The following is a 12,100-nucleotide window of genomic DNA, read 5'->3' on the forward strand; positions in this document are numbered from 1 at the left end:
AGGGGGGGGGAATAAAATTAAAAATAGAACCTTACACAAAGATCACAAAAAGTAAACTCTTTTTTAACTCCTTTTTCTTCTTCTTTTTTTATTTGAAAATAAACTTTACGTAAAAAAAAATCATTTTATACGTGTAAAGTTTTTGGTAAACTTTGTCTATTTAAGAAAATAGGTTTCCAACATGGCTAAAAAGTAAAAAATCATTTTATAAAATGGCTTATTTGCATAAATTTCTCATTTTTTTCCCTTCTTTTTCAAAAACACAAATAAAACAAATATCATTTCTTTTTTATTATTTTCTCTCCCTTGGCTTTTTTTTATTTATTTTCTTTATATAGAAATACATGATAATGATGTTTTTCATTTGATTAAGGGGCAGTTTACCGAACGCTTACTCGGGTAAGCACTTACCAAGTTACGTTACCTTACCGGATGAATATGGTAAAGACCAAGAATCTTACCCGATAAGAGCGGAACAAGGATTGAAAGTCTTACCCGGTAAGTGAGAGTGACAGCTCTTACCACGATTAGTGTTTACCGGGTAAATTGTTGCATACGATTTTGTTTTTGTGAACTAAAACCTTACCCGATAAGTAAACAATAGTGTTGAATTTCACGGGTAAGTGCTTACCGGGTAAGTGATTAAGTAAACGGCTCCCAAGTTTTTATTGAAAAGATATATAAAGAATATAGGTGTTTGATCAATTGAATTCCAATGAATTTAGGTGGATCCGATCTCATCCAATCCTCTAGCTCCAATGGAATTTGGATTTTATCATCCAATCCAATGAAATGAATGATTGAATTAGAGACCGGTTCCATCTATTATATACTACTCTTGGTTATTCATTGGATCCATACAATATTTTTATACAATTTTCAACCAATTATTCATATATTTTCTTAATTATTCGAGAAACTATTAACAATAAAAACCCTTAAACCTGCCCAATAAGAAAACCCAAAATACCTTCTAAAGGTACCCAAAAATCAAATAAACTTTTTCATGTTTCAATTACAGTTTTCATGCTTTTTGGAGAGTATACTTAGGTTATGGTTGGCAACCTTAACTTATATGCTAATTGTTCATCAATAAGTTAAATGTTAACATCGCTTTGTCAACTTAATATGCATTAATATACAGTTTCATGCATAAAAAATGATTTTTAAGAGTTTTTATCAAATGCTTTATAATATAATATAGATATTTAAGCATGTTTATCAGTTGATTATGGATTTGTTTTATACCATCCAAACTTATTAATAAGTTATACAATGTCATAATAAATTGTAAAATATTCTATAATATACTACTAGTGAGTGAAACTACGAAAACCATGTTCAAAAAATTGAGAAAAAGGACATATCAAATAGGGAAGGGTAAGAAAGGAGTTCGACCCTTGGATCAATCTTAATCGGAAAAAACCATTATATCAACACTAATGAGATACACTAAATTAATTCCAATTTGAAGCACAATCCACGGATTGTTTTGGAATTCAAGTGATCAAGAATCCAAATCCCTTCTCACCCTAACTCTTATTCTCACATAATCCTTCATCTATCAACTATTGGTACCAAATTATTATGAAAAAAATTAATTTTTTCAATACAATTTGTTTAATTAAAAAACTAATTACAATTAAAAACTAATCACTCTTATGGATTCCAAAACCCTTAAAACGTTTATTTTTATTGTTTATTATTTTTATTTTTATTGTTTATTAATAATAATATCATATGGAAAAGGGTTAGTTTTCAGAACTTGTTAAAGCTTCCATATTGTTTTGTACAAAATACTTTTTAACACTTGTATTCTACTGAGATCACAGATTTGGTTAAAACAAAAGAGGAGAGAGAAGCCTAAGCTTTAAATGGTGTTGGGGATTGCGTATTTGAAACAATTTTTTTATAAAAGCACTTATCAACTTATTATAAGTCAAAAGAATTTAACTTTTTCAAAAAACTTCTTATTACCGGTTTGACACCAGTATAAATTGTTTATCCAAGCACTCAAAAGTGTTTATTACCGATGTCACACCGGAATAAATCAATAAGTTATTTCTATAAGCAATCCCAAACATCCCCTTAAAACACATTGCTAAATAAAACCACCAATATTCTATAGTTCTAATCTAAACAACCCTAGCTCCTAATAATATTTTAAAGCAATAAATTTAATTTCATCAACAAACCACTAATCCAACCAATTACTCCTGACTTCACTATCCACGAGTCTTCCCCTCTAGTTTCAACACCACTTACTCACTCACCAAAAACATTTAGGTGCATTGTAGCCAAGTGCAGAGCGGATAACTACTGAAAGCATCTAAGTAGTAAGCCCACCTCAAGATGAGTGAAATATATAAAGCAACGGAGCCATCATAGTATTTTTGAATTTCTCGAAATGGGAGCAGGTTTGAAAAAAGATCTTAGAGTCTCTAGGGTTGATTTCCATGATATGGAATTGGATTGCATTCCAATTTTGCATTTACTTTTAAGGAAAAGCCAGAACTGAAATCAATATTTGACTCAAAAATCTGATGAGGGTAGTTGGTATTTTCACGGAATTTAATAGATTTGTTTGTAATAATGTTCTAAAATATATTTAAAAACATACATTTTGTAATAATAGAATAATAAAAAAGTTAACCAAATTATTTTTATAATTACTTATAATTTGTTTCTATAAATTATCTATAAAGAATGGAGCTCAATTTCATCCTAAATCCTACAAACCAAACACAACAAAGATTCCAAATCCTTCCACGAAATCCAAATCCCTCAAAAAACATTCTGTCAACCCAAACACCCCATTAATATTTGTGTCTCCCTGCTTCTTACATCTATCATGTCTTTATACTTATGAATCTACGTACATTTTACCTCTCCAGACCCCACTTTCAGGTGGATGTACTAGGTTAGTTTGGTTTTATCATAACTCCTCTCCTAACTCATCAAAATCTTATCTAACACATCCATCAATAAACAAATTAATCTATTCAGACCTAACCATTTGTGATCATGAAACAAGTTGGTTGGTAACTTACTAACTTCTAACATTGCAACTTCCCAAAATATTAAGGTAGTAGGGGGTAAAGAATTGGAAAGGGAATGAATAATGACCCTTGGTTCAATATAATATAATATAATGAGTAATTACTTAGAAGTAGGTAATCATCCACACCCTAGTAAATAGAGGGGAATGAATCATTCCTTGTTATACTCATTCCCATTCCTATTCCAATTCCATTAAAATAAGCCCCCTAAGAGATGTTTATGGTTTTCATTAAAACTTTTTGCCTTCCCTCATGTTATCATTGAGGATTCAATGATGTGGTTGGCTTCAGTTTAGAACAAAGAAGATATGAAAGCATCAAGACATTTAAGTTAAAACATACCTCAATTCAGCTTCTTCAATAAGTCTTCAGAATGTTTGATCAGCCAGTATAAGAAGCCAAGGGCTATGGTAATATAGCCAGATTCCACTGACCAAACTTTTTTCTACTTCTTGGTGAAGACATCAAGAGCATTAGTTAACAAAAGTTAAGAAAGCTACTGATGACTTTAATATCCAACAGCTGACCACACTATTAGATCTGTATCATCAAAGCAAAACAAGATTAAAAATCAGATACCAACAACCCTAAATCCATCTCCTGTCTATATATGCTTTGATTGGTCAACACAACCAATTCTTTTTCTTTATATAAAAGATTATATATATAGACCATGGCTGCTTACCAAAACCAGACAAAAAAGCCAGTGTACCAATTGTGCAGCTTCAAATACATATTTACCTTCATACCATTCCAGATTGTTGTTCTAATGCACTCTTTTCCTCTTATTATGGTGATACCTGTCTATGCTGTCATCATCAAAATCATTGACTATCTTCCATCTGCCTCCATAATCAGCAATGGGCTTCATTCTGTCCCTGCTTCCTCTGAAATCATTGCTAACATATGACTCCCTTTTAACATCCCTTTCTTTTTTTATTTGATGATGATGGCTACAACTACAATCACTATCTGACTGCTCCCTGCTATTATGATGCCTTCTGGACCTTTGGTGGTACTTTTTATGCCTCACTTCATCATACCTATAGTTACCACTATGCACATCCTCTATCCCCGAAGCAGATCTATCTGTATGATATGACCCACGATCTCTCCCATTGTTTGTGGAATGAGAATGTTTTTCAAATCTTCCGTGACCAGATTTGATCTTTTGATCTGGATGTTTGTCACCGTGACGATCCTTTTGCAACTTCCGCCCATGGCTTTCCTCGGAATTGCTCAGAGCCTTTCCCTTGTCTCTATGGGATTTAAAGTCCGATGATCTTTCTCGCTCATGGCAGTCATGGTGTTTCCGGATGCCATCATCTTCATAATCGAAAGACTCTTGTCTGGTAAAAAAAATTAATCAAAAATCAAGAGTCTAAACACAGGAAAAAATAAGACAAAAGAGTCAATATTAGGTAAGGAGAGCGGGGCAACTATATATTAGATAAGCACTGAACTTTGGATGATAAAAATAAAAATTCAACATTAAATTGAGTTAACAACGGATACAACTAACATTAGCAACATAGTGAATGCCATCGAATTCAGATTAAGAACATGTTAGCCACTTACATTATATTAACCTCAATCCCAAAATCATCAATAAGAGATGATAGGCAAAGAATGAGGAGTCAATGAGGTAAAGGACTTGATGTGAATGTTCAATATGATATAACTTCCCCCCCCCCCCTTTTATGAAATATACTTGTCGAAAAGAAGCTTAATGGACTCAGAATTCACTTAAGCTAAAAGTGTCCGAGAAACTAATTCATTAAAAATGGTCCCGATTGGCTAGCGTTACTATAAAGTACCATTTATTGTAAGTTACAATGGGAACAACACTACTCCTGCATATGAAGTATCTCACACATCACAGTGTGTAAAGTAAAAAACAATAATGCTACTTTAGCAACATCAACTCTAAGCTTCCCGATCCTACTGTATAGAAGAGGCATTTTCCATCTCAAAAGACATCCAAAGAAAGCTTATTTAATGACCAAAACTTGGAAGTTTGATCATTTTACGAGCTTCCATTTGGAACTCATGTAGGATTCCTAGTATAACCCCATTTAGTGAAAACTACTTCACATTTGGAAACTCAATGAAGCGAATAACCATAAATCAACAGATTGATTGCTAATTTGATCCTGATACTGCTGTTATATCATAAAAGAACTACCTCCTCTCATGACAATGTTTTATTCCATTATCATTGTTCAGAAGCTCCAAATTCTCTGAATGTCTCCAGGGTCGTTCAGCTCTGGTGCCTGCAGGTGCCAGGCCCCCTATCCTTGTAATTCCACTGCCAAATAAGGAATAAAAAATTGCAACGCATAGACAATAATGAGTGCTTCTGAAAATGAAGAAGCAAGTAAGAACCAGAAAATGCACATATAACATGTTCACCTAGGAACAGGTAAGCAGCCATACGTAGATGGAACTCCATAAGGTATAACAGGGACCATAGTGGCATTAAAAGGCACCATCCCTGGGTTTCCATACATATTCATGTAAGGGTTGACAGGGAGAAATGCAGCAGCATTCCAGTAGGGCATCGCATAACCAGGCATACCTCCCTGAAACATACGATCTCCTGAAAGCCGCACAACATTATCACCAGATGGTCTTACATAATCTAGGAACCCTTTTATAGAAAGCAGAACTTACCTGTATGAAACATGGGATGTTCAGTAGAACCAATAGGGCAATCTCTTATGAGATGGCCAGGAGAGCCACACATGTAACAAGTACGACCTGCCTGAGATCAACAAGGTAAGTGTCCACATCAGATAGAAGGTAGTTTGTAAGCACATCTCCACCTACTAATAATAATGCAATTCATCACTGACACTTTTTATCTTTCCAAGATCATAAAGTTGTTCAACCCATCAAACATTGAGATAAACAGTTCTCAAGAATCAAGATAATGCAAAACCCAGAAACCTAAAAACATTTTATTCAAAAACGAAAGGCCTAAAACATTCATAGTCATGTGTGTTTTATCATTTTTGTAAGTGGACTGCCAAATAGCAAGAACAGACTTGTGAAATCATTACATCAAGCTAACAGAAGTAGTTTGTGAAACAATGTCCTAAAACAACAGGAAACCTATAACAAAATATCCAACAGAAAAATAGTGCCACATGCCTGCATGGTAATCCCTACAGTTCTAATTTTATTCGTTTACTCTAATTTTAACTAGAAGAAGCCAAGTCCCGTGTCATTAAACACCACATTCTAGTCATCATAAATAGGTTGGATATTTACGGTTTCCCAATAGTACTCCTTTTATATTTCATGCATATGGGCAAGTATTAGTACAAAGTGGGGCTGCCCATAAAAGCAGATTCTAAACTCATTAACTATTAGAAGTCCCGCCCGAGCCATTATATAAATCTGCATGTGAACGCATTAACTAATCCTGCACACTGTTCTTTTCCCACAATCACATGAGTACCAATTCTAAACAAAATCATGGATTCATGGTCAATAGAACAAAGTACCTTTTTGTTTCTACTGCCAATTGCGTAACTCTGATCTCCACCTAACAAAATAACATATTCAAAATATTGGTTAAAGAACAAAATTCTAGTACGCATAGCATGAAGTGGTCATATTTTCGGCAGCTCTGTACCTCCAGAATTACCCCACTTTCCCCATTTCTTGCTGGTGGAATCGGCTGGAAGGTAAAAGCAATCAAAAAAATGTTAGTCTTGATAGAGGTAGCAAGAAGTAATAGAAGTGCACTAAATAGAATATTACTATGCATGTCCAAAGAAAGAGTCCACGTTTGAATTTTGTGTCATGTAGGTTACTTTTTTTAGCTCAAATAAAATCGAACTTGTGTCGGTTGTACGTTTAAAAAAACGATTACTAGATCAAACCAAAAGCCAAATCATCCACGTCAACTTTAGACTTGAAAAGTAGAACTTTTGAATTTCCAAAACAAAAAGTATGGTCTTTTGGGGACAGATGGAGTAACAGCTAATATGTCATTCTTTTGAAATTGTAAGTATATGAGGAATAAGAAATACCTTCATCAGGCACGCAAACTTGGGGCATGAGAGGTTGGTTTTCGCCTTGAGAGTCCGCATAAGGTGCCAAATATTCATGTGCATCTCTACCTCCATTATTGTTATTTATTTTAGGCAAAGGAGTTGAATTGAAGAGGCCAAGTGCAGTCGATTTACCGACATAGAATCCTGTTGACTCTGCCATATTTTGATTTGATCCTTTCTCCGTTGCAGAGGTAGAATAAAGCAAATCCAATTTCCTTTTAGTCACGACTGAAACATCCTTCCCCTGAATACCAGATTCTCCATCTGAAATAAAATTTCAAAGAATTACACATGGACCACATCGGAATAAAGTTACCCATCTCTGATTTATTTCAGCCAAGTGATGTCAATAGATCTCACCTGGGACATATTTCTGCAAATCATTTTCTGGAGCAGTGGCAAGAAGCTGAGACTCAAGAAAATGCTCGATGGCAAGCCTAAGAGACAAATTTGGTAGCAAGTGCTCTACCCTGTATTTGGTGGAAGAACATGTAGGGCACCTCGCCATTAGTGTAAGTACTTCAAGAATGCCTGTGAGAGCACAAACAAAAACATGTTGAATAAGTACGTTAAAGATTCTCACACCCCCTCTCTTCCTTCACTTAGGATAGTAAACAAAATCCACAGCAAGACATGTCACTTAGCTATTACAGCCCAAGCATTCAACTATGTTCAATATGAGCGCAAAACCATCAGAGCATGAGCGAAGTATGACTGCAAACCTTTGAGGGGTTAACTCACTGCCAATAAAGGCTTGGGCTTTAGGGGACCTCCTCGTAGGTCACCAGTTCAAGTCCCTTCAAGGCCACTGAAGATTTTCCTGGTTCTCTTCAGGGCCCCATGGGATTAGTCGAGGTGCCCGGACAGCCACGGTTAACAAAGAAAAAAGTACGATTGACAAGAACTTAGATTTAGCTAGTGCTGTATGTGTCTCTTCACTTGTTTTCTTCTTGAGAAATGACACACATGTGCGTGTGTGATGTGTGTACCTGAAGGGAGTTACAACAACGGACAAGAAGATAAGGGGGAATAAGCAAGAAGTGGATGAATAAGTAAGGCTAGATAAGCAAAAAGTAGATGAATGTCTTTATGCAAACCATCTGATTTAGTAAATATTTGAATATACCATCCGATTATAGTAAAAGAAATTGAGATACAACTTGTAGACCTTATATGACATGTTAACCTTACAATGACACTTGAACCATCAACCTCCAAAGATCTCTCTAGCTAATAATGGAAGGCAATCTATTATCACCAGTAAAATGTTGGTACTTCTTGTATATAACTGAAAAAATTGCAAGCCAGTGAGCTACTATGTGCTAAAATTCTCAGTTGATGTAGGCCTACCATTGTCCAACCCACAAAACCCTTGTAGAAAACTCCTATAATTTGTAGGATCGGTTAAATTCCAAAATGAAAGTTAGTCCAAAATTTATATCTAGGAAAAGCTTATATCTCCGTTTTAGACACAAATAATGAAGTAAACACGAAGAAGCAAGGTATGCTATAAATAGTGGCATATAACTCCTCAACCAAGAAACACATGTAAAAGAAATGCAATTCTTCTTGTTCTAGTGCTATGTACTTGGTCCTTGTACATGGAAACCAAAGAGTTATAAGTATACAAACCCTACCAACAATAAGAGAAAGAAAGCAGCCTTATCTATCACCACCCCTTTTAGCAGAAAAAAAAATAGCATGGCACAACTTTTTATACAACAAATTAGAAGATACAAATGGTAAGGAAGAGACGGCCTAATTTACATTTGGTTGGATAAGATAGCCCAAATAATGATTAGTGAACACTTAACCCCTGTAGATCCATAACCCTCGATTATTCTCCAATTGAGCTAAAACCACAAAGCATCGCAAAGGCACAGCTCCAAATAGCAAAAAGATCTTACACCCTCAGGGTAGATTTTTAAAAGTAACTTTGTGAAAAGATCCTGAGCTGACAATAAAAAAGATCTTTACCATGTGCAAATGAGACTAATACAAATGAAAAAACTAAGAAATAATATTAATAAAACTAACTATGCCAGGAGTTAGCTGATAAAATAAGCGTAGTTAGCAAGCCATAAAGAGAGAGAATTGAAAACATCACTTCTGAACCAGGATGCCACTGTCACTTCCCCTCAACAGTCTCTTAGATAAGATTAAATTCTAAATGGTTGTATGCCTTGACTACAGAGGTATTAGGAATTACAATTCATTACACTTTTCATGAAGCAATGTTCTTATGTATGCACACACACACAAACATGCACAGACATCTATATGTAGAGAGAGAGATTTGCTTATGCCCATAATATCAAATATCAATATCAACAACTTAAGGGCTCACATTTTTCACAAAAGCTATGCTGACAGCATGGTATCATCACAGCCTCCTTGAAATGTGTGTTGCATATAGGACATCTTAGTTCTGATGGCAGGTCAACTTTTTGCAAATCGAATCCCTTCGTGTTAGCCACTCTTTGATGTCAAGTCAAGACAAAGAAACAAAAGATTTTTTAGATAACCAGAAAAACTTGCTTATGAGAATCTAACAAGATGAAATGGCACAAATATTACTTTTCCAATTTCTTATGTTTAGTGTCTTCAAGTGTGAGCTTCTTCTCTAGAACTATTTCCTCCTGTTTATGGCTGTCCATAACTGCATTTATGAATGAAGTGTGTTAGAGTTAGAACAACCCACCAAAACAATCATGTTTAGTTGCTTTAAAATGATATGCACCTTTTGGAATATCCTCACTAAGCTCACTTGCTTCAACCTTACGATGTCTTAACCTGGACAAAACAGAGTATCAAATGCCAAGTTTCAAGACAAGAAAAACAAAGACGGATAAATTATAAGTTAATCAACAGTACATATCAAATAATGGAATAGAAGACAGGTAATGTAAGGAAATAAAAGAAGCAGGTCTCTCTGGGATTCAAGCCTCCAATCCTATGACTGAGATTTGGAATAGAAAACCCCATCTGGCTGAAAAATGGAAAACTGCTAAACCCAAACAACCAAACCCACTCGGTATATCCCACTCGAAAGCAGGGAGGGGTAGGATGTACACAGTCGTGACCTCTATCCCCAAACCATGGGGTGGCTGTTTCCATGAAGACCCCAGGCTTTGTGCCAAAATGTGAGTGAAAAAAAAAGGATAAGAACAAGAAGGATAATCAAGACTAGCACATATTATACAGCAAAGAAAAGGCATAAATAAAACATATACAAAGTAAGAAAATACACACAACCCTCCATCTAACGCTGGCCTCTAATACCCTAGCTGTCAGCTCCCCAATCCTCTGTAAGTTCATAAGATCCCATTCTATTTTAAAAATACCCATGCCTCCATAGCTCCCCTCGGCCCTCCCATTCATGTACTCGCACTAATTGATCAGCTTGTCTGGTACGTAAATCTGTAACTCTCTTACTCTAAGTTCAAAGGGACCAGAACAACATAAAATCATTTTACATATATCATCACGGTGTATGAAGGAAACTTAATTCAAGAAAACGGGATAAAACTTACATAGCTGAAGGCACTGGTTCGGCCGGAACCCTCTTTATGATTACACTGGAACCACTAGTGATCTTGAATTCATCATCATTGTAATCTGATAACTCAAGAAACAAAAAACCAAAATAAAAATCCAATTCATGATGCATAAAAACACACCCCGTGCAGAAAATTTTTGTAGGCAAACAAATTCTACAAAAGATGCGTGTAATTCAAGCAAAAGAAATACAAAAACATAAAGTAATAGTAGAATTTAGAAATAACCTTGACCGGTCAGATCATCAAAGAAGACGAGATCGAAGTCTTTATGACATATGCCGTTTAGTTTCTTTTGGCAAAGAATTTTATTTCTTAGTTCTCTCACCGATATGTAGGGTTTACCATCATCGATTTCAATCGTGTCGAAGTTGACAGAACTTCTGAATTTGAATCTGATAGACATAACCTAACTTTGTTTCTGATCCGTCAGAGGAATTCAATTGGATGTTGCTACGAAAAACTATACGATCGACGATTATGAGATCGGTTTGCGACAGGAGAAAAGAAGAACGAGAGAGAGAGAGAGAGAGAGAGAGAGAGAGACGATGGAACTCACGAAAGTGTGGAGAGTTGGAATTCCAAATCTGTTTCTTATTTGGGGGGTTGGTTTTGCCAAACAAATACACGAAAACGATGATATCAAGGAGAGAAACTGGAAAAACAAAACTAAAGAATTGATATAAGCCATGAAATTGAGATTATCCAAAGGGGATCGCATCTTTTTAACGTTAAAATTAGGTTAAATCATATATTGAGAATGTAAAATTGAATTTTTATATTAATATACACAAGGAGGAAAGTATTGGATATAGATATTTATATTTTTATTATAAAGTATTTGATAAAAAAATTTAAAAACTATTTTTTATTAATGAAGTATGGTTTATTGATACATATTACTTAAAATGTAAGATTATAAATAATTTTATGTAAGTACAATTTATTAAAAACTTTATTTTTAAATTCGTATAATTAATTGCTCATAAATATAATCAAATACAGGATAAACATTCGTTTTAAATATAGAAAATTTAAAATATAATTAAGATAATCATTGGATTCTAACAGAATGTTTAATTATTGTCTTTATAAAAAAATAAATCAAAAATAAATTATTTTGTTATTAAATATAAATTAAATTATAATAAAAAATTAAATTAAATAAGTTACACCAAAAAAACGAGAACTATTCAATAGTTAATTTGATATTAATATCAATTTATTTATTTTTTTCAAATTTATATTGCATTCAAAAATAAAAGCATTACCGCTTTCTCAAAACCACATAAAATTATATTATATCGATAGAGACAAAGAATAAAAACTAAGCATTAAAATCGAAATTTATCTTGCCGCATTGCGTCAGTACCCTTCTAGTATTTAGTAATGTATAGGTTGCAATTGGTCTCTCTTTTAC

The 12,100-nt window shown here is 34.2% G+C and overlaps 1 protein-coding gene across 3 annotated transcripts; it reads right to left on the minus strand.

Moving 5' to 3' along the window:
- Positions 1–2,718: 2,718 nt before the first annotated feature.
- On the minus strand, positions 2,719–11,266 carry LOC112507360 (E3 ubiquitin ligase PARAQUAT TOLERANCE 3-like). Of its 3 annotated transcripts, XM_025111923.1 has the most exons (14): positions 10,909–11,266; positions 10,657–10,741; positions 9,864–9,916; positions 9,701–9,782; positions 9,471–9,601; positions 7,484–7,654; positions 7,100–7,387; positions 6,700–6,744; positions 6,569–6,609; positions 5,733–5,823; positions 5,472–5,658; positions 5,245–5,367; positions 3,801–4,408; positions 2,719–3,599 (listed from the first exon to the last, which is right to left on the minus strand). In XM_025111923.1, exons 1-13 carry the CDS (start codon positions 11,084–11,086, stop codon positions 3,826–3,828), a joined length of 2,058 nt encoding a protein of 685 aa, XP_024967691.1. In that variant the 5' UTR covers positions 11,087–11,266; the 3' UTR covers positions 2,719–3,599; positions 3,801–3,825. The 3 variants fall into 3 exon arrangements, with proteins under 3 accessions (XP_024967691.1, XP_024967690.1, XP_024967692.1); XM_025111922.1 differs by having other exon boundaries at positions 3,537–4,408; XM_025111924.1 differs by lacking the exons at positions 9,471–9,601; positions 9,701–9,782 and having other exon boundaries at positions 3,537–4,408; positions 10,909–11,265.
- Positions 11,267–12,100: the final 834 nt, after the last annotated feature.

This window comes from Cynara cardunculus (genome assembly GCF_001531365.2).
Source record: "Cynara cardunculus var. scolymus isolate 2C chromosome LG 2, CcrdV1, whole genome shotgun sequence".
Taxonomy (NCBI): domain Eukaryota; kingdom Viridiplantae; phylum Streptophyta; class Magnoliopsida; order Asterales; family Asteraceae; genus Cynara; species Cynara cardunculus.

Bases quoted from the DNA above. Each gene is read 5' to 3' on its own strand.
- LOC112507360 (XM_025111923.1), bottom strand. From the start codon at position 11,086: ATGTCTATCAGATTCAAATTCAGAAGTTCTGTCAACTTCGACACGATT. The intron at 9,602-9,700 runs GTAATATTTGTG...TTGACATCAAAG, and splicing joins AAACATAAGAAATTGGAAAA to AGTGGCTAACACGAAGGGAT. The intron at 7,655-9,470 runs GTGAGCCCTTAA...GTGCTCTCACAG, and splicing joins GCATAGCTTTTGTGAAAAAT to GCATTCTTGAAGTACTTACA.